The sequence below is a fragment of the Bos taurus genome, chromosome 1, assembly GCF_002263795.3.
Source record: "Bos taurus isolate L1 Dominette 01449 registration number 42190680 breed Hereford chromosome 1, ARS-UCD2.0, whole genome shotgun sequence".
NCBI lineage: Eukaryota > Metazoa > Chordata > Mammalia > Artiodactyla > Bovidae > Bos > Bos taurus.
The window spans coordinates 149615865-149638416 of NC_037328.1; the positions used below are offsets into that span (position 1 = coordinate 149615865).

Genomic DNA, 22552 nt, shown 5'->3' on the forward strand with positions numbered 1-22552 from the left:
GTAAATACAGACTCAAACCCACTTGGCTAAAACTTTTCCTCACACTATCTCAGTCTTTTTTAATGTTATTTTGCAATACTACCAGAATTCTACCAGTTAGGGGTTTATTTGGTCTATTAGCACCCCACTCCAGTACTCTTGCCTGGAAAATCCCATGGATGGAGGAGCCTAGTAGGCTGCAGTCCATGGGGTCGCTAAGAGTCAGACACGACTGAGCGACTTCACTTTCCCTTTTCACTTTCATGCTTTGGAGAAGGAAATGGCAACCCACTCCAGTGTTCTTGCCTGGAGAATCCCAGGGACAGGGGAGCCTGGTGGGCTGCCGTCTATAGGGTCGCACAGAGTCGGACACGACTGAAGTGACTTAGCAGCAGCAGCTAGCATCCTTGTTGAAAACTGCAAATGTTAAAGTGAATTATTTCAGCCCAGTTGATTTCCTGTCACATACCTGAAGTGAACTCCATTGAGACAACAGGAACTTCGGGCTGGTAATTTAGGAACATATTGATACTCAGGGGAAAGGGTTATTACTCTTAGCAGGATGATTGGAGTGTCCTGATGTAAATTTAGGGAATTGAAAGCATCAAGAGTTGAGAGAGTGCTAACAAAGGAAAACAACCTACTTTAGAGTTTTTCCACATAAAGAGAGGATCTAGAATTGGTTAAGTTTCTGTGTTGCTCCTGCAGAGTCCCCAGTGCCCATGGCTGGTATAATATCTTTTGGTCTCAATAGATGGATGTCTTTTGGCTAGCCTGGGAACTTGGCCAACGTAAGCAACATTGTTTCATTTGGAATAATACTGAATTCCACAGTATCAATTTGAAAACTAGATTTTTAGACCAAACTCCTTTGTTGATTTCAGCCTGTGCTTGTCTTTGTCTTATCTGTTATTGTGTGCTCTTAGTTGACAACAGCGAGAGGGTGCTCTTGCTTTCCCCTTAAGTCGTGGAATTTGCTGGCCAATCATGAAATAGCAGCGGAAGTAATGAGTAGGAATTTAAAGTCAAAGAATTATAATAAGTAGGGGAAGCCACCGGGAGAGCAAAAGAGAGTTTGTGGGCTTGGAGGAGCAGTTGTGAGCAGTGTCTCAATTTACCTGTAACGCTGGAAGATTGACATCTGATTGTTCCTATAAAGCAACTTTCTTTACCTTTGATAGTAAGCCGTGGTGAAAAGTGAATTCACATTCGTACTGATTTGTGAATTGATGTAGATTATAAAATGTAGATATTTTTCTTCTGCTAAATTACATAGACTAGTGGAGTATTGACAGTTTATTTCATACCTAGAAATGTGTGACTTTTTTTGTTGGTAGTAGTCAGGTTTTAAAACTTTTTCTCCCTGGCAGTTACTTTATATTTTATATATAATTGGTTTTCATTAATGAAAATTATTTTCAAGTAAGCTTAAACAAATGTTAGCAAATGAATTTACAATCATTTTATCTCTGTTTTGGGGGTTGTGTTTACATTAGATGTTCCTCAATTAGGGGTAATTGTCTTGCATCCTTATCTCTTATCATAATCTGTTTTTCTTCACACAGTGTTGTAGTTTTGCTGCTGGACTCTTCCCTCCCTCCCCCCACCCCATCAGGATGATATGAGACTTGAAAGAAGACGATGCATACAGGTGACTCAAGTTTTGAAATACAGTAAAACTATGGCTGTCTGAGAGAATGTGGGAACTGGTGGTATATTTTGAGTGGGGGGGAGCTTTCTGATAAACAGCATTAGGGGGAGAATAGATCACTGAATGCAAAGATATAGTTGGGTTATTATTAGACTTGACTTTGGGCATCAGTTTGATAATCAGTAACTGAGAGTGGTATTAATACAAATACAGCATTGTAATTGCTAGTTCTTGACCTTTTCAAAAGGGGATGATTGGCTAAAGTACTTTGGTGAGATTTGAAGTGTTTCTGTTAAAGATAAATAAAATACTCACCTTTATCGGTGAATGTATGTTCCCCCAGATCGCTTTAGAGCAGAGCCGTAAAGGCTTATGGAGAACATGTTAGCGGTGTGTCTTAAATAAGACTCCAACCGTTATATTGAGGATGTTACACCCATATGTATGACTCCTTGAAACTGCGGTCTGGGGGTTTATGTTTTCTTTCCTGCCTCTCTCCATCCCTTCCTTCATTCCTCTCTTTCTCCTTCCTTTATTCCTTGTCTCCTCTTTTATCTTTTTATAGTTTGTATTTATATAGGAGAAGCAGTATAGAAGGCAGTTTTGAAAGAGTAGTTTTGATTGGTTTGTAATTAATTGAGGTGATCTTGTACATGGAAAAATGAAGGCTGTTGTATCTGTGGCTATGTTCAAACTCTTGAAAATGTAGTGTAGCTAATGGATAAGGTGTTATTAATGTTTAAATTTGAATGGTTTTAAATCAGGCTGATTAGGAGACATTTTGTTGAACCAAGCCGCTTGTATTTGTAGACCTGGACACAGATATTCTTGCTTGATTCATAAACTGAAAATGTGGTCTTTAACTGGAAAAGAAGTAACTACATAAATCTTGGATAGATACTTAATTACATTATTAGTGAAGGTGTTAAAATTTTTGTGATTGGTTTTTGGTTTTGGTGATCTTTGTTTTTCAAACAGAAAAAATTTACCTTTTTTTGACTTCAGAATGGAATTAAAAAAAAAAGTCTCAGGTGTACCATTTTGTATGAAGAAATGTGCTTGAATATATATTAATTATAGATCAAATCATATTTTACATTCATGAGGAACTCAGAGTCCGATGGTAATTCTTTTTTGAGTAAAAGGCGATTGAGTGATTATTGCTGTAACCTGTGTCTCAAGGGTGCACGCATGTGTTTGCCTGTACACACTAGAGGTAAACCATGGATACGTGCTGGCCGAGTGGCTGATGGAATCATCGTGATGCTGAGGCCGAGTATCAGTGTCATGGAGGAGTAAACAAGAAAGAATTTACAGAAAACATTGTAGAATTTTATGAAAATTGTGTTGTCAGATTTTATAAGTGTGACCTTCTGGTGCAGGAACAGTTTCTGAGCCCAGTCAGCTCCCGGGTTGCCCTTGGGCATGGTACTAGCACGTTGGCTATACCAAGTAGATGCTTACTTTCACCTGAGGTCAGTAGAGGAACAAAGTGTTCTGGGGGTGTCTCAAAAGACTTATCCATGAATATTAATGATTCTAGAGGTTTTCCCTTAAGGAACTTTGAGGTGGCAGAGTTGCTCTTTTATTTCTAGTTTATTGTCACAAGATACGAAAAAAGTTTCCAAGTAGCTCTTTTTCTTGAGAGGCTCATGGATGAACTGAAATATCTAAAGAGTAAATCCGGTTTATAAAGATTATCTAGTTCATTTTATGAGTGCTGGAACACACAGAAAATTTACAAATATCAGATTTGTGGTGTAATCTAGTCTCTTACTCAGCCCTGTAGTCTTTAAAAATTACCAACATTTAATGGCTGATAAAGGGAAAGACTGAAGAAGGAAGGTTTGACTCTGATGTGTATATTAGCTGTTGGTGTATTTCCCCTTCAATAGTTTGAAAGTTAATAATTGGTTTTGAATGTAAAATTAACAGCTTTTATAATCATCATTAATTAATACAGTTTGCTCTGGTTTTATGATGCACACATTTATTATTCAGCGGACAGGATTTTAACATGTAAAAGCTCATAAGGAGTTTTTCACTGGGAGTTATTTCTAGAATGTTTTTGCATACTTGGAAGTGAGTGTTGTTTCCCCAGGCATTCATGATCTTGACTGTAGGTTGGTAAGATGTGACGATGCCTTACTCTCATGCTGCTTCATTGTAGGTGCTCGTTCAGGAATGCTAGGAAGGACATTGAAATATGTTTTGACTGACTGCGCTTTTCAAAAGCCAAAGCTTAATAATTGATTTTTACTGAACAGAAAGCTAAACTTTAATATATCTTTAGTACATGTGTTGATAGGTGTTTCTGTACTTGTTAAATTTGAGGGCATTTTTCACATTTTAAAATACAGTTAGGCTGTATATTAGGTAAGATTGGATTATTTTTTGATCTTTGGAAGAAAAATCACTTATGACCAAACATTCGTTTCGCTAACATTTGCTTTGTACCAGGTGCGATAGTAGTGCTTGGCTTGTAAGGATTCCTTTGCTTGGGAATCAAGGAACACATTTCACCTGAAAGAGGGAGAAGATATATAAACAAATTATGCAGTGGATGTTTATGATAAATTTTAGATCCTTGTCTGTTGAATTCAAGGTACCTAGAGTAAAAATAGAAAACACTTTCTGGTTAAGGCATTCGGAGTAATGTCTTCACCTGATACCTACATGTTGTCAAAATCTACTTTTGTGTCCCACTCTTCTTTTCTGAGCTCCAGACTTACATAACTGCCTCCTAGGTGTCTCTCCTGCACACATTTTCTCCTCTCTTATTTATTCCTGTTAGTGATGAGTGACACCATTCTACCCAAGCATGCGATTATCCTGAGAACCTAGGAGCTACTGCTCACTCCTTTGAATTAAGCAGTAACCAAATTCAGTTTATTTAGAATGTAGAAAGTACTTAGGAGATTAAATTTGGAAAATGCACTGCCTCAGAGGTCACTGTGCACATTAACATAAAAGCACTTGCATTTTTCATATTTATTTGATAAAAGGACCTCCTCTTCCTTTTATTTCTTATTTATACCTATTAACATTCAGTGGAACGTTAATCGGAAAAGCTGTTGGTTACAGCAGATGATACTATACTTTGCTGGGCTTCTTTAACAACCGAAATATTTTTATTTTTAATAATAGTGATAAGCTAGTTATTTGAAAACTTGAAATAGTTCTAGAACATACAGAACTATAACTATTTGAGGATGAACATTATAAATTTATTTTAAATTCTGCTGATTTGATCATATGTCTTCCATATTTCTATAAACTTAAGTGATTAAAGCTATTTGATGTGGTAGTTTTAACAGATTAAAATGTGAGTTTTGTGGGACAAAGTTTGCATACTACAGTGATCACAGGAGTATGGCATATTATAATATTATACAGCAATTAGAAATCAGATCTGTAAACTTAAATAAAGTCAACTTCTGTAGTCCCATTTATATACACAGGGTGCACGGAGGGGAATAAAAGGATTTGTGTATTTTGATATTTGAGAGTGTATTGCCCATTTCGCTCCTTTTGGTCTCGTTCTTCACATGGTCCTGTGTAAATAGGCTTTTCCTATATGTGTTTTCCCTTCTTTAGTTCTCATTCGTTTCTTAATCCTGAGCGGTCTGATTTTGTGCTTAATAATTCAACAGGTTGATGGTTTTTGGTGAATGGTTAAATCCAGTGGATTTATTTTTGCCCTCAGGTTTTAAGTTTTTCTCCCTGTTGACTCGGTAATGTAGTATCAGTGAAAAAATCGGGAAATTTATAAGACTATGGATGAGTGGAAGGAAACATACCCAGCGTTCTACTGCCCATTGCGCTAGGGCACTTTCTCTTCCAGTATTTTGTTCTTGATGCCATTTTTTATTAAGATCATCTGAATAGGTTGGTGTGCTTGGGTAGAATCTTTTTTCATATTGTTTATATTTTCTCTTTTATTGCCCAGCATTATATTGTGAACATTTCCCTGTGTCATCAAAAACTTACTAGCTATAGTGGTCTGTTGTTCCTTTCAACTTGGAGCATATTCAGAGCATTCAGAACTGTAACATTTTGAGGGCACATTATTTTAGAGATTTATTTTAAAATATGTGATTTGAAGCTGTTTCTTTAAATGCTCATTTCCTAGTTAAGTTAGATGTCTTTGGGACTTTTTTTTAAGTTTTCCTTTTCACTTTTTTAAAAAGTACTAACATTTGTGCGTGAGTGTTTGTTCATATATTGAATTATTGCCTTGTAGTTTGTCCCTAGGAGTGTAAGTATTTTAGCTCATAGGGCTTAAAGAATTTTAAAACCCTTCGTACAACTCTTTAGAAAGGTGTTTGGTAAATGTACCAGTTTATACTTATTAGCATTAGACAAATGTTTGTCTTTTTAATATATCTTTTCGAGCAGTGAGTATTATAGTTAAAAATAAGTTTCCAATTCACCTGGCAAAGAGAAGAATCTTCTGTTTTAGAAAATTTTATAAAAGTGATAGTGTGTTCTCAGTGGAGGAAAAAGTTTAGTTGTTTCTGAAATGCATAAAGCGACAAACCTAACATAGTTCAGTAAATATTCTTCTCCCAGGATTCTTTCTACCAAGTGGTTTTGTTTTATGCTTTTATGGCATTTGCATATGTTAGCTTGCCATTTTTTGGTCCCAGCTAATCTGATTCTCAGGCGTATTTGCATTTTTGTGTCCTGTGTCTAACAGGGTTCTTGTGACATAGAAAGTGTTCAATGAATACTTGTTAAAAGAATAAAAATTGTTACTCTTATTGATGCCTAAAAATATCTACTCGGAATGTCTGCTTTAATAAATTTCTATTACTATTTCTATATATTAATAATAAATAAATTTCAGGTGGTTTTAAGAGTTCCACATTATTTTCCATTTCCTTTTATGTTTCCTTTTTTTTTTTTTTTTTTTACTGTTTCTGGTTTCTAGATGAAAGTGATTAATAATGATTGCATCAGGTGTGTGTCTCATAAAAGAACATAGGATATTTATAGAGAAGATGGTGGAAAACCTGAGGTTAGCCATGTTGTAAAGTTGTATTTCTTAGGCCTTAGTACCTTTATTTAAGACCTCGGTGAAAGCAAATGGATCCATACTCATTATTCTAAATTGTAGGGATACTTGCTAAATGTACCTTCAGAGGAATGTATGAGATCTGGGGAGATAACAGTAGGACATAGTTGTTTGAATCTTGACAGTTTTCCCTAAATACAGAGTAACTGGCATGGCAAAACCAAAAATTGATGGACACTTTCTCTAAAACAGTATCACCACAAACTCTTAATAGAAGTAGATGAGGACCAGTCTCCAATAACTACAGGACCTGCATGGTGTCAACACTTGTATTGAAAGATTCAGAAGAAAGCAGCAGGAATTTGATGGACTTGTGAACAGGAGAACCCCAAGCTAGCTAACAAAAAGTCCCTGCAAAGTGTGGCAAGAAAGGTTGAGAACAGCAGCTAAAATGAAGAGATGTTTGTGAGTTCTCAGTATATCAGGGGCCCACAGTGAACTCTGTGGTGGCAGAGCCCTCTGGTGCCTATGAATCTTCAAAACCGACCACTTGAAGTTCCCTTCCTGGTCAGAGTCCCACACTGAGGAGACACTGCTGATAATGGAATCCAGATGAAACAGGATGAAGACCATGGGGGAGAAGGGGAGAAGGGCAGGTAAGATAGGGGGAAGGTGGAAGTACAAGAGACCTCAGTCATGAGACTGTGTTTTGGTATGCTTCGTTTCCTCTTGAGGAAGACAGAGGAGGACTTACTGAACCTGGAAAATCTACTCTAGCTTCCTAAAAGTTTTTTTATTTTGCATGAAAGAGAGCAACTGACTCAGTCAAATTCCCCCCCGAGTTTACTTTCATAAGAAAAAAGGAATGAGAGAAAAATATATCTGCAGACAGTGAAAGCATGCTGGAAAGAAATGTTTATAAAACAAATGAAAACTATAGCCTGATGTTTCTAAATGAATTCAAGCTCAAAGAAATTTAGAAGATGATACAAATATGGAGTGTTAGTCCCTCAGTCATGTCCAGCTCTTTTCGACCCCATGGACTGTAGCCCACCAGGCTCCTCTGTCCATGGGATTCTCCAGGCATTAATACTGGAGTGGGTTGCCATGCCCTCCTCCAGGGGATCTTCCTGACCCAGGGATCAAACCTGAGCCTCTTGGGTCTCCTGCATTGGCAGGTGGATTCTTTACCACTAGCGCCACCTGGGAAGGTGTGGGAAGAGCAACAGAAATCTGAATAAGGAAATCTTAGAAATGGTAAAGAGAAATAAAGAATCATTTGAAAAATGAAGCTCGACTAGAAGGTACGCTAAAGTGAAACAAACAATAGAAAATGTCTTCGGAGAAACAGAAGATAAATAGGAGACAAAAATTTTAAAAAAAGAAGAAAAAGAAATGTTCTAGAAAAGGTGACATTTATCAAAGAGAGGCAAAGAAATATCAACATAGAAACAATACCAGAGTCTCTGAAGAGGAACCAGAGCAGTGAAACTTAATAAATTCTAATAATTATAATTCAGGTAAATTTCCTGAAATTAAAAAAAAAGAAAAAGGGTTACCACTACATTTGAAAAGTTATATAGTTGGAGAAATTGATCCAGAAATGACTACCATGTAGATATATTCTTTAAACATTATTGGACTTTGAAGAAAATTCTTGGAGTATGTAGGCAAAGATCCAAATCTTTAAGGGGAAGATTGTTGGATTATTTGGTTTTGATAACAGTGCTTTATTCTGGAAACAGTGGAATAACCACATCTAATAAACACAAGGAGAACAAATAAGAGCCAGGAGTTTTATATCCAGCTAAATTGACTCAAGTATGAAAACAGCGAACAAAATGTTACGAATGTGAATATGAATTTGGAGGCTGTTCTTTCTTTGAGCACTTCTTAAGGAATCTACCAGGGAGTAAACTTCGGCAACCCAGGAGACGGCAGGGACACTGACCTAAAAGGACCTTTAAAGAGGTACTTGTGGAACTTAAATGATGCTTATGCATGAGTATAATATGTAATGGCTAGATTCTCTGCAATGAAGATACAGTAGAAACAACAACATAAAGAAAGAATAAAGTTCTGATTGCATCAGTTACTAATGGGAAATAAAAGACTCCTTCAGATTGGATGCTTGGAGAAGAGGCGGGAGGGGCAAGTTGGTAATTGAATTTCAGTGGTGTTACAAGTCGGGGAAACAGCAGGTCATGCTTCTTCACCCCTAGACACATGATGAAAAGAAAGGAAAGCAGAAGGGATTTGGGGAACTACCAGAACGAAATACACAGCTCCACATCTCACTTTCTTCGTAGGAAGGGGAATAGGAAGCATGGTAGTAGCAAGATGACCTCACAGTGGAGTGCCGAGTGCTCACATAGCTGGTGCCTGATAGATGTGGCCTATTTCTATTATTTTTATTCTCTCCCCTCTCAGTGGTTATTACCATACTATTTATGCTTATTTTGAGCTTGCATTTTCTTGAATTTACCCTTGTTTTGAGAATTTGACCTGTCTTCTCAAATCACCTGTTTAGTGTTTCAAATTTTATCAGACTTAACAGTTAATTAAAATTCATCTCATTTACATAATTTAAAATTGTGTTGAAGGACTGTTTTATTTATAATGCTGATTTTTTCCTACTTATTGGTATTACTCAGGTTTTATTTGCAGGAGCAGGGTAGATAGGGAAAAAAATGTGTTGGAGTAAAGAGTTTTTTTCTGGTAACCCAAGTTACTTGAAAAACTAACGTTTTGTTTTTTTCATATACTTGAAGTGATAATCTAATACCATTTTTACATGAGTCTAGTAGAAAAAGATTTTGTTACAGTTACGCAGATTTACTGGTAAAAAGATCTGAAATACTTTAGTTCTCCTTCTTCCCCATTCAGTAAAACACAAAATGTAATTTTTTTCCCTCTCTTTGAGGGCATGGACTTTCCCCTGTCCTGTGTGTGTTGGTGAATATTCTTTGATAAATTACACATCATGAAATTCTTGCATCTTATCCGGTTCAGTTTTCAGTGAACTTTTACAGCTGTGCAGCTGTCCCCACCACAGTCCCATTTACGTATTTTTAGTTAAAAGTAATTTGAGTTCAGATAGAACTTCTGTAAAGAAGAAAATGAAAATCAGTAATCCAAATAATTGGAATATCACTATTTTTTTAGTTGATGTATTTTTGCTCGTTATGCCTTTTTTACATGGGGCTCCTTCGAACAGGATTGAAGAGGCAAATGGGGTCACCTTTTACTTTCTCTAGTCTTGTAAAATTTAAACATTTCCCCATCTTTTTTTTTTTTTTCCTTTTTTTTCCCAATCTTTTATAACATCATTTTTCATGAGTAATTAGTATTCTACGAATCAGTTACTATTCCCCATTGTTGCTGATTAGTTCATAATGATGTTGAAGTGAATGTTGTGGTAGACCTTGTGTTCATGTGTGATTTACTGCCCTAGGTCTAGTCTTGGAGGTTGCATTTATTGGGTTAAAGGGCATGTACATTTTTAAGACTTCTGATACATATTTTCAAATGTCTTTTTTAAAGAACAGATTAGGCTTTTACCAGCTGTACAGCACAATTTTACCCCACTGTAGAATCCTGAATATTTAAAAATATTTGCCAATTTGATAGGGAAAACATAACTTAATACTTTAATTTGCCTTTATTTGAATATTAGTGAGGCTGAGTATGTGTTTATATGGTCTGTGATTTTCCTTTTAGTATTTTTTGCTGATATTTCTCGAGTATTATTTTTTTTTTTTAATTTCATTTTCTTGAGAGTTCCTCATTGACTATTGGTATATGTCAGGAACCATTCTAAATGATTTACATTTATTAACTCATTTTTTTCTTGATGGTGACTCTTAGATTGGTGTGATGATTAACCCAGCCAGAAGTTAGTAGCCTGCCCCAGGTCACACAGCTAGTCAGGGATGGAGCTTGCTTAGCCAGTATATTCCTGCTTTTGTTACTTCTCTTGAACTTTCTGGTTTACATTTGTCTTTTAATTTTGTTCATAGTATCGTTTTATACAGGAGCTTTAAGTTTTTGTATGGAGGGTCTAGGGCTTATTTATTAGTGTAATGCCTGAAAATATAATCGATTCTCAAATATTTGTTGAACAGATGAGAATAAATCCATTAACAATCTGTTGATGGTGGTGACCTTTTACTTGGTGTATTGTATATCCTCTTTTACAGGGATTTCCAAGGGCTTCATAAATAATTTACTCTTTGGTGTTGATAAGATACAGAGAGCTTATCTGTATTAGCTTTCCTGGAAAATCTGTGGAAGTAATTACTGCTTTAAAAAGAAACGTGTTCTTAAACAAGCACATATGAGTGGTGAAGAAAATGTAGTATTGACAGATTTGAATTGTAGATTCAAGTGAAATAAAATATTTGTTTTGAGTGTAGGAATACTTTAAGGGAGTTTGGTTTTCATAGTTTTAGAAAATGGATCAACTTGGCCATTATTTGAAAAGTTTGTTAAAGTAAATTTTGGTTTATTTTAAGGAGTAAAGAGTCTTTAAAAGGAAAACCCAAACTAAAAAAGCTGATGTAAAAAGTTACAGCTTAAGGTTTTGACAGTGTAGCTTGAGTACTCCACAGGAATCATTTAGTACTGCACTTCTCTCAGTGGGCTTTCTCCCTTTTTCTTTGACAGCAGGCTACTGTTGACTGGTCCCTCTTGAGCTTGGTTGAAGCCTTTGTTTCCTTTAAATGCTAGTCTTATTAAAAAGTGTAGACATCCATATTGTTAAGTGGGCCTTATGTTAGAGATTCAGGAGCTGTACAAATAAGTTCACTTCCATTTTTTCACATGATCCACAAAATATACATGGGAGCAAGTACTCAGAAAGTAGATCCTTGAAAATGTAAACTATTATTTTGTTAATGGAAACCTAGATCTGCATTATATAAAGTTATAAAAGTTAAAAGATTTGTTGAATGCTTGCTTTTTCTAGAACCTCCTGGTTACAACCAACCTTTTGTTCGCCCTTACTAGTAGTAGTATTTTTTAAGCCATGCTTAAATGACGTGTTAAAATCAGATTTGTACTTTTTTTCTATATTAAGCATGAATTACTCAATTTACAGGTGTATAGTTAATAATTCTGGAAGTAAAAATGAAATAGCAGTTTTCCTTTTCCTCATTCTCACTCCTTAGTGGTAAAATCCCTTTTAATATTCAGTTTTTAAATTCTTCCTTTGGTTACTTAACATCACTTTCAATAGAGTAATGTGTTTATAGATCTATTTTATTATTCAAGAAACTAAAGACTGTCCTGTGAGAAAGAGGAAATCAGATAGCTCTGTGTGCTTTTCTTTCTGCCAATTTCTATTTCTCTTTTAAATTTTTTCTGTTATTATTACAACTTTATAAAATTGATTTAAATTTCTCTTTCTTGACCTGTCCTGTTTTCCCAAGATACAAAATGAGAGCTTTGGTTCCCTTTCTTTTCGTCTTGCAGCCTTTGTCTGCCAGACAGTGGCTTTCACGTTGCATACAAGGATGCGCACTTACATATCTTTCCTGAACTGTAATTGGCTCCATGGTTTTTTATCTTGAGGTTCTGTTGAAAATTAAAAACAAGAAAACTGTACTGGAAAATTGCTGAGTGGATTAGGACCTAGAGAAGGAGATGTATGTCACCAAGCTTCTTCCACTCAAAGGAGGAATGTTAACACTGGGATTGGAGGTGTAGTGTAATGTCATGATGATTTTCAAAAATGATTTAATTGTGTGCTGTGCAGATTTTCACTGGGCAAAAAGTTTTGTTTTAAATCAGAGGCAGAGTAATTGTTTACAATACTTGTCACCTTTGTTCGGTCTGCGAGAAGGCCCTCTTTTACAATATTTTAATGAAAAATACTTATAACAACCCCTGTTGCCCCACTCAAGAATCTGACCTCCATGTGCCATTATCAGCTTCTGTCCCAGTTGCGGGGGCAAATGCAGGTTTGGGGTTTGTGGTGAGACGCCAGGCAGATGGCCTCAGTTTAGTGGGTGTGAATGGGGGTCTTGGCAAGAGGGGTCTCACCCTTTCATTGCCAGGTGAGAGGGTCCCAGGGAGCAGAGTGGCTCTGCTGCTCCTTACTAGCCCTTCTGTGGCAGGTGGCGTAGTGTCTTCCAGGGCTTTTTTTTTTTTGCCTCAGCCTGAGGGTGACTGACCTCTTTGTTTGAGTGGCTGAGACTGAGTGTGTTGACTGCGATAGATGCTTCTTTGAGCAGTTGGGAGAGGCTGACCACACAGCACATAGTTGTCTGGTAGCCAGGCTCCCTTCTTCCCATCTCTCTTTCTACTCCACTTTTCCTTTTGCACCCAGAATGGCACCTGCCGCTTCTGCTGTGGTTCTTAGTGTCAGCTTTCGGCTCTGGGTCTTTCTGATACTCTTCTGATTATTGGTATGATCCTGTTGGCCTTTTGTCTTGAAGAAATCTGTCAGAACTTTTGGCTCACCGCAGTGAATCTCTCTCCCATGCTCTGCTGAATTGGTTCTATTTTTGTGACTTTTAACTGCTGTGTTGGTAGATATTATGGAGGATGTGAACACGTATGCTTAGTCCCTATGCTGTAGATTTTTCCTTTTGAAAGCACTTTCCAGCCTCAATTTAGGAAACTGAGCTTCTGGGTGTGGTGTTTGTTACTTCTCTTGCTGTTTGTCTTAAAGGATTTTTTCAAGCATTACTCCAGTTGTGGCTGTCTTTGCTTCTCTGGTAGTAAATGTTAAGAAGTAGTGAAGTGAAATTCATGAAAGAAGTGAAATTCATCATCTCAGTAAAACTTTCCGTCTACTACCCACCTACAGTATAGCACTTAAAGTTGCCCATGCGAGAAATAGCTCTCTTGAGAGTCAACATCTGTACTTCAGTTTCTCCCTTTGTGATTTTTGGTTTGGGCTTTCTTTGGAAGCTTCCCTGGTGGCTCAGGTGGTAAAGAATCCACCTGCAGTGTAGAAGGCCTGGGTTCGGTCCCTGGGTGGGAAGATCCCAACTGGAGAGAGGCATGATAACCCACTCCAGTATTCTTGCCTGGAGAATCCCCATGGATAGAGGAGCCTGGTGGGCTACAGTCCATGGGGTCTCAAAGAGTTGGACACGACTGAGAGACTAAGCACGCACCGTTGGGAAGTGTGGTTTTCTCTGTCCACGTTTTACCCATTACTGCCACGTGGCCTCTTCTTGCTACCTAGGTTTCAACTGCTTTGGAGGATGGCTCCTTATCTCAGGTGCTTTGAACCCCAAGCCTCTTGAAAGTGAATTTTTCATATTGTTCATTTTTTAAAATCAGACTAAGTATAACCCCTAAATGTGTGAAATCTGTCCACTTGTTTTCATATTCATGGAAATTGATAAAATTATTAATGCAGTTTGTATAGGTGAGGATGGTTAAGAAAGATGAACCGGTTACTTTTTACTTTCAGCTTTTGTAGGCAGATTTATGAGGAGGAGGAGGGTGGGAAGGTGTCAGAGTTGGTCTCAGGTTGGGGAGGACAGACATCTCTGGACGTCGTCTTTCTGTAAAGGATGTCCTACAAGGCGGTGTGACGGCGCCTCGCTTTACACGGGGTGAGGCATCACAGACTGGACCAAAGTAGTAGCTCTAAAGTTTTGAATATTTTTCCAGATTAGATAGCTTCAGATTTAAAAAGGAAAATGCTTTCCATTTTTCAAAACTATACAGCTACATTGTAGTTTTCCCTAAAATATAAAATTGTTGGTACGGTGTGGTTTATCATTTGAGATCATCTTGGGTGACTGAAGCCATGAAATTAAAAGACACTCCTTGGAAGGAAAGTTATGACCAACCTAGATAGCATATTCAAAAGCAGAGACATTACTTTGCCAACAAAGGTTCGTCTAGTCAAGGCTATGGTTTTTCCTGTGGTCATGTATGGATATGAGAGTTGGACTGTGAAGAAGGCTGAGTGCCGAAGAATTGATGCTTTTGAACTGTGGTGTTGGAGAAGATGCTTGAAAGTCTCTTGGACTGCAAAGAGATCCAACCAGTCCATTCTGAAGGACATCAGCCCTGGGATTTCTTTGGAAGGAATGCTGCTAAAGCTGAAACTCCAGTACTTTGGCCACCTCATGCGAAGAGTTGACTCATTGGAAAAGACTGATGCTGGGAGGGATTGGGGGCAGGAGGAGAAGGGGACGACAGAGGGTGAGATGGCTGGATGGCATCACTGACTCGATGGACATGAGTCTCGGTGAACTCCGGGAGTTGGTGATGGACAGGGAGGCCTGGTGTGCTGCGATTCATAGGGTCACAAAGAGTTGGACACGACTGAGCGACTGATCTGATTTGATCTGATCTGGATGACTTTTATTACTTGTCATAATAATGGCCTATTACACATTGAGAGGCTAGAGGCTATTTATATATTTTGAGCATCATTAATTGCAGATTTGAGAAGTTACCAGTTATATTTTCTAAATATGTTTCTTCTTGCAATATAACTGGAATACTATATTTTTAAAAAGTAAATGGTTGATTCTATACTTAGAAAACTTAGTATTTTCTTTACTGGAAATTCTAAAATACATATGTAATGAAGATTCTAATTTAGTGATTTAACTATTTTAAAATATTTTCAATGTTTAATTTCTGATTCCAGAAGTAGTAGTCATTGATATTTTCCTGAACTCCACAATTTAAGTAAGTTTTAAAAAACTGATGATAAACTGAACAACATTTAAATTCAGGATGTTTTATCCTGGAGCATCTGTCGTCAGGCAGATGATGTTTCCTTGTGTCTCTAGGTCCCAAACGAAAATGCAAGTGCCAAGGTTTTAATGGTTTTTCTTCTTTAAGGATGGAAAATTTTGTCATATGGAGAATGTTTTAAGGTGGACTGAGAACAGTCTTTGTTTACATGGGAAATGTTTTTTTGTTTTTAAACTGCTGTAGATTGGAAGACGGGCTGGATTAGGATCAGTTTATTGATGTGATGGAAGAAAGAATCTTGAACCTGGGAGAAATGACCAGGATATTAAAAATTTATGGGCAGGAGTGTTAATGAAATTGACTTAAAAATCTTTCTCTCTTCTTTCTCTCTTTTGCCTTTGCCCTTAGGAATTAAAGGAGGCGTGTAAAAGGTTCCAAGTATTAAACACACACATGCATTAAAGGAGGCTTGTAAAGGGTTCCAAGTATTAAGCACCCACCCAAATGATATCTGAAGGGGGAAGTAAGATTGAGTCTTTCAGTTAGAGTGATTTTTCCACCTTTTCTTAAGTAAGCCTTGGTTAGTGTAGATGCTTTTGTCATATGATGGCATTGAGAGTGATTTTGAGCTAACCTTTTTTGAACATTTATATTTTTATATATTTTTGTAGGGGTAGCAAACCATGAGATTTACTAGTACTTGACTGATATTATTTACAGATATTGTTAGTGTATTTGGGAGGGCTTTGGTTTTTCTAGTGGTCATGTATGGATGTGAGAGTTGGACTGTGAAGAAAGCTGAGCGCCAAAGAATTGATGCTTTTGAACTGTGGTGTTGGAGAAGACTCTTGAGAGTCCATTGTACTGAAACTCCAGTACTTTGGCCACCTCATGCGAAGAGTTGACTCATTGGAAAAGACTCTGATGCTGGGAGGGATTGGGGGCAGGAGGAAAAGTGGACAACAGAGGATGAGATGGCTGGATGGCATCACCGACTCGATAGACATGAGTCTGAGTGAACTCCGGGAGTTGGTGATGGACAGGGAGGCCTGGCGTGCTGCGATTCATGGGGTCGCAAAGAGTCGGACACGACTGAGCAACTGAACTGAACTGATTTTCATCTACAGATCTTATGTACTACTTTTCTAAAAGTATAGTTTGTTTTTGGAACAAGGGGTTTGGTATTAGACAGTCTTTAAGGTTTCTTCCAGCTTTAAAGTTCCTGCCCCTAAGAAGCTGACTTTAGTTGGTGGTTTCATTGCACTTTTTAAATGACTTTCATCCAGAACTGCTAAGTAGAACATGGAAAGAAATTAGGAGAGAAGCATAGGTGGTGGTTGCTTTGGAGATGCTGGAAGAGTGGCTTCAGTTTTCTTACGGGGGAAGATAACTTGCAGTGGTGGAGATAGGAGCAACGTGCTGTTTTCTTTAAGTCTGATGCTTGAAATCTGTTCTTTGTCTTAATTCAATATATTTACAAATGCTAGAAGTCTTTCTGGAGACATTAACAGACATTCTGCTGGGAAATATATTTGAAAATCTCTGACTTCTTGGTGTGGGATGAATCTGTACTCCATTTAGGAGATAATTGCTAGGATAGGTGGGACAAGTTGATCTATTTTAAAACAAAACTTTATCTTTTATAAAGACACAGTCATAAGGCACAAATGGGAAATGTGTCTCCTTGACATGTTGCAAAGCAGTTCTCTGAATATGTGAAATTAAAGACGTTCTCTCAACCACTCAGAATTGTCAGAACACCTATGCTCTTTAAGACTGTATTTTTGCTGTTAGTATACAGAATATACTGAGTTACTGTATTTAAGACTGTATTTGTAGCTGGAGAAGGAAATGGCAACCCACTCCAGTGTTCTTGCCTGGAGAATCCTAGGGACGGCGGAGCCTGGTGGGCTGCCGTCTGTGGGGTCACACAGAGTCGGACATGACTGAAGTGACTTAGCAGCGGCAGCAGTCGTCCCGACAGTAGGAGTTTTTTTTAGCGTTTTACTCATTATTAGAAATTTTACATTTGAATATAATGTATTTATATTGTGCTTACATCTTGATCTTGGTTCCGTGATATGAGCATTATTTCCCAGTTTGTATATTCTGAGCCCTATAGGTTAATAATAACTTGGGGTTTTGTAATTTTAAAATTATTTTGAAATTATGTATTTGCATATATTGTAACCAAAACCATAATGTTGTTTCTCTTCAGTCTGATAAAGCTTGTTTCAGACTTCCAGTGAGCTGTGTGTTCTGTTACGCCCACCTTTTGTTTAGGTTTTTTTGTAATAGAATAAAAATGCTTTATAGGATTTCTCTAATATGAGAATATACTTGAATGTATGGAAAGAGATTTACGTAATGCCTGCCTTTGAGTAGGTGGGGGGAAAAAGTTAAAACGTTGATGGCAGCTTCTGATAGAAAAACTCATAAATGTATAGTAAAAAGTTAAAATTACAACACATACACTACATTAACTGTATTCTGTGTGTATTACCATTGGACTTCATTTGGAGTGAAAAATAGAATATGATTCTAATCCTTTACAGTTGCTGTTAATTTTGCTCTAACCCTGAAAGTGTTAACAGCAACTTGAAAATGTGACAAAGCTCAATTTCATTTCTTGTTTATTGCTTGTTTTCCTATTGGACGTTGGGAAGTAGCTCTGCCCTGGCAACTAAAATAGGCTATTTGCATAACCTAGTTTGATTGGCTAGCATTCCGACTAACAGTTCCAATCATATGGAGTCGGTTTAGTGGTAGGCTATGCTAATCAGCCGCTGTTGCTGGGGTTCAGGATGGTTTCTATGTGCTATTCTGCTGCATTGTGTTGCCTGGTGAGAGACATTGATAAATGAGTGTTTAATGATCTGCAGCAGTTCCCACTCACTGCGGGCAGGCGGATTTTAGAACAGAAGTGGAAATAAGGATTTGATTGCTTTGTTAAATACCTGTAACCAAAATATGTGTATTAAATTATATAAGTAAATTGTTTAAAATTTTTATCTAATTAAATACTTTTATTACAAAAAGAAAATACTTTAGCGTTGTCAAAATATAACCCAGGGAGCAGCACTGTGCACAGGTTTTCTAAAACTCTGTTCAGTAAAATTGATTTTTCTTTTCAGATTAGAAATAGTACCATTGCAAAAAGTAGCATATTTGGTATTTCTCATGATTGACCTTTTATAAAGGTACATGTTTCTGTTTAATAAATTGGTGCAAGGTTTGGGGCAGAATTAATCTGGTACTGCTCATGTAGTCTTGGAGAAGGCAATGGCACCCCACTCCAGTACTTTTGCCTAGAAAATCCCAGGGATAGAGGAGCCTGGTAGGCTGCAGTCCATGGGGTCGCTAGAGTCGGACAGGACTGAGCGATTTCACTTTCACTTTTCACTTTCATGCATTGGAGAAGGAAATGGCACCCCACTCCGGTGTTCTTGCCTGGAGAATCCCAGGGACGGGGGAGCCTGTTGGGCTGCCGTCTATGGGGTCGCACAGAGTTGGACACTGAATACTGAAGCGACTTAGCAGCAGCAGCAGCAGCAGCAGCTCATGTAGTCTAGCAGGTAGGAACATAACTCGAAGCCCCTCGATCGTGTTCTTCGGTTCATCTTCAGGTTGTTACTCATCACCTCTTGTTACTGTCTTTCTGATTTAAGTCATAAGTTTTAACTATTGCTTAGTATCTTTGCTTTACATTAAGTCTTTATTGAGTAGTTTGGTGAGCGAGTCTGTAGGAAATTAAAATCTCAGTGATTCGTTCAAAGAACCTAAGAGGTGAAGAGTAAACTCATGCAGACTTAGATGAAAACATAAGACTGTCATACAGAAAGTACCATTAAGTATTTATCTGAAAGAGTACAGGAAAAAGACATCCCAGGCTTTTTGAGGATTGGGACACGGGAAACAGGATGAATGGCCTGGGAAAGGCTTTTGAGAAAGCCCATGGAACTCGTTAAGGTTTTAAATATGACTCAATTCATATAGCTGGAGAGTAATAGGAAGGAAGAACATTTTAGTGGGAAGAACAGATAGCAGTTGAACAAAAGTAACCATTCTGGTATTATTGTTACCAGTGTAGGTGGTCACAGTGATTAAGGCTTCAGTGTCTTAGATGTTTCAGTGCTGAGCTTCTAAGCCAGCTGGTGTCATTCCCTTAAAATCAGAACTGCTGTTTCACTGTTCTGGCGCTCATTTTCTTTGGCTTCTCTTCACTTGGTTTTCTGGCAACTCGTGCTCTTCACCTTGTGCTGTCTGTTGGTTTAAAGCATAAGGGTTTTAAACTTTTTTTCCTCCGTCCCTCTTGACCCTAAAGCACTGAAACACAGGATGGTACCAAAAATAATCCATGTGAATTTTAGATGTCTATATCAAATTATCTAAGAAGTTTACCCCTTTAATTGTTATATCTTTTATTTAAGGGTCTAGTTAAATCAGATGGGCATGCTAATTGGACAGTCTTAACATCCTTGCAAGGAATGTAAACAAAAATTAAACCTTAATATCTGGTCATTTTTCTTAGGCATGTCTACTGAAGATGTATTCTAAAACAAATGTACACAGTGCTGTATATCAATTATATCTCAATAAAACTGAAATAAAAATAAAATAAACAGAAATGTTTTATTCATCCCCATAGTCAGAGGGACCTAGGCTCCTTCACTCACGGAGTTTATAGTTCAGTGGAGGTAGTTGACCTATGTCCTTATGTAACTGTGTGATACAGTTACGGAAAGTGGTGAAATATCCATGCTGCAGGAGAGGTGGAAATTCAGAGGAGGGAGTGATCCTTTCTCGATTGGAACTAGGAAATGATTCTTGATGAAAGTGGTATTTCACATGGTCTTAGGAAGGCTTGTTTGCGCTCTGTTTGTCCTCTTTGGTAAAGTGTTCAAAGCCTTGGTCCTACTTTTCCCCCCTTCTTATTACTGAGTTCTGAGAATTTTATTTACTTTGGATTCAAGTCCTTTAGCTGATAAATGATTTATAAATAATTTATCCTAATTTATGGCTTATTTTTTCATTCTCTTTGTCTTTGAACAGATATTTTTAATTTTTATCAAATTTAATTCATTGATTTGTTCTTCTGTGGATCATGCTTTTGGAACACTTGCAAACTGTCCAAAGATCCAAACGGTTTCCCATGTTTTCTTCCCCCCTCCAGATTTTATAATTTTTACATTTAAGTCTGTGATCCGTTTGGAGTTAATGTTTGTAATTGGTGCTGCAAGTTTTTCTGCAAATGTTGCACTTTTTCTGCAAATGGTCCATTTGAAGAAAGGACTATCCTTTCTCCACTGAATTACTTTTGTATCTTTGTTGAAAATCAGTCTCCATGTGGTGTGGGTCTGTTCACGGACTTCCTGTTCTTTTCCATTATCTGTTCCATTAATCCATTTGTCTGTTTTGATGCCAATACCATATTGCCTTTATTACTGTATTACTTATAATTAAGTATTGAAATCTGATAGTGGTACTGTTGGTCCTGCAGTTTTTTCTTTTCCAAAATCGTGGTGTCTGCTCTAGGTCCTTTGCATTTCCTTTGCATTTCTGGAAATTTCCTTCCGGATATTTCACCAGTTTCCATAACTGTATCACACAGTTACTGACAAATCATTTTGTCAGTTTCTGCAAATAGGAAACTGACAGAAATCTTACTTAGATTTTTCTTTAATTTCTCTGATATTTCTAATTTTCAGTGTATTGAGTCTTGCACATCTTTTGTCAGATCTATAAAAATATTTATCTAAGCTATGATAAATAGTTTTTAAGCTTCAGTTTATGATTATAGCTGCTAGTACATAAAATCCAACTGATTTTGTGTATTGAGCTTGTATTCTGCAACCTTGCTTAAACTTCTTTGTGAGTCTAATAGCTTTTCGGTATATTCCATCAGATTTTCTACCTGGATGATCTGTTTATGATGAGAGCCAGCTTTGCTGCTGCTTTTCCAATTGCTTACCTTGTATCTCTTCTTACCTTACTGTATTGGCTGGGACCTCCATGGAATGTAGTGTTGCATATAGAACACAGTGCTGAATAGAGGTGCTGAAAAAGGACATCCTTGTCTTCTTTTTTTAAGGAGAGAAACATTGAATCACCACTAAGTATGATATTAACTGTGGAATTTTTGTCACTGTCCTTTATTTGATTGAGGAAGATGAATTTCTAGTTTGCTGAAAGTTTTTTCTTTTTTTAATCAAAAATAGTTGTTGGATTTTGAGATTACTGTATGATTGTCCTTTTTTAAAAGTTAATTTGGTGAATAACGTTGATTTCTGAATATTAAACTGACACTGCATTTCTGAAATAAAGCCAGCTTGGTTATGATACATTGTCCTGTTCTTAAAGATGGATGGATTCAGTGTGCTACAATTTTGTTCAGATATTTTGCATCTTACATTCATGGAAGAGATATTGGGGTTTCATTGACTTGCTCTGTTTTTTTGTTTTCTGTTTTGTTGATTTCTACTCTGGATACTTAACATTTTCTTTATTCTGTTAACTTAGGGTTTTGTTTGCCTTTTTTCTGGTTTATTAAGATAGAAAACAAGTCATTGATTTCAGAGCTTCTTTTTAAAAATATGCTACATTTAGTTCAAATTATATTTTCTGTTTCCATTTATATATTTAATTCACATGACAAAGGTACTGTCAGATATTATTTGCTATATTAGAAACAGCACTGTGTTTTTTGTTCATTCCCTTATCAGATGTCGTCTTTTTTAATAGAGCTGTTTAGTGCTGTAAGTTTCTACCTAGTATTATTTTAACTGTATCTTGTAAATTTTGATACAGTGTATTCATTCCATTTTCTTTTAGTTCAAGATACATTTGTTCTTTGACTTCTTCTTTGAGCCATAAGTGCTTATTATAAGTATGTCATATAGTTTCTAAGTATTTGGGGAATTTCCATGGATCTGTTGTTGCTTTCAAATTTCATTACCATCAGAAACATTTTTTGTATGACTTGATCCCCTTTAATTGGTTGACATTTGTTTTATGATCCCTAGTATGGTCTGTCCTGGTAAACGTGCTGTGTTGCTAGAAAACGGTGTGTGCCCAACTGTGTTTTGGTGGCGTGTTGTCTAAGTGTTTGTTAGGTCAACTTCATGAATAGTGTTCTTTCTGTATTCTTATTGATTTTCTGTCTTCTTGTACTATCACTTATTAAGAGATGATTATGAAATTTTCCAATATAATTGTCTATTTGTTCTTAACAA

At 37.0% G+C, this 22552-nt stretch overlaps 1 protein-coding gene across 6 annotated transcripts in view; it reads left to right on the forward strand.

The window, feature by feature from the left end:
- Positions 1-22552, forward strand: part of DYRK1A (dual specificity tyrosine phosphorylation regulated kinase 1A) — a 144521-nt gene that overhangs the window by 48800 nt on the left and 73169 nt on the right. The window contains exon 2 of one of the 6 annotated variants that reach the window (XM_005202082.3): positions 1545-1630. The exons of 4 other annotated variants lie outside the window; for them this stretch is intronic. In XM_005202082.3, coding sequence (XP_005202139.1) covers positions 1621-1630 — 10 coding nt within the window. In that variant the 5' untranslated portion in view covers positions 1545-1620. Of the gene's footprint in view, positions 1-1544; positions 1631-22552 lie in introns of those variants that run through there. One more of the 6 variants, NM_001206014.2, reaches the window with a different exon arrangement.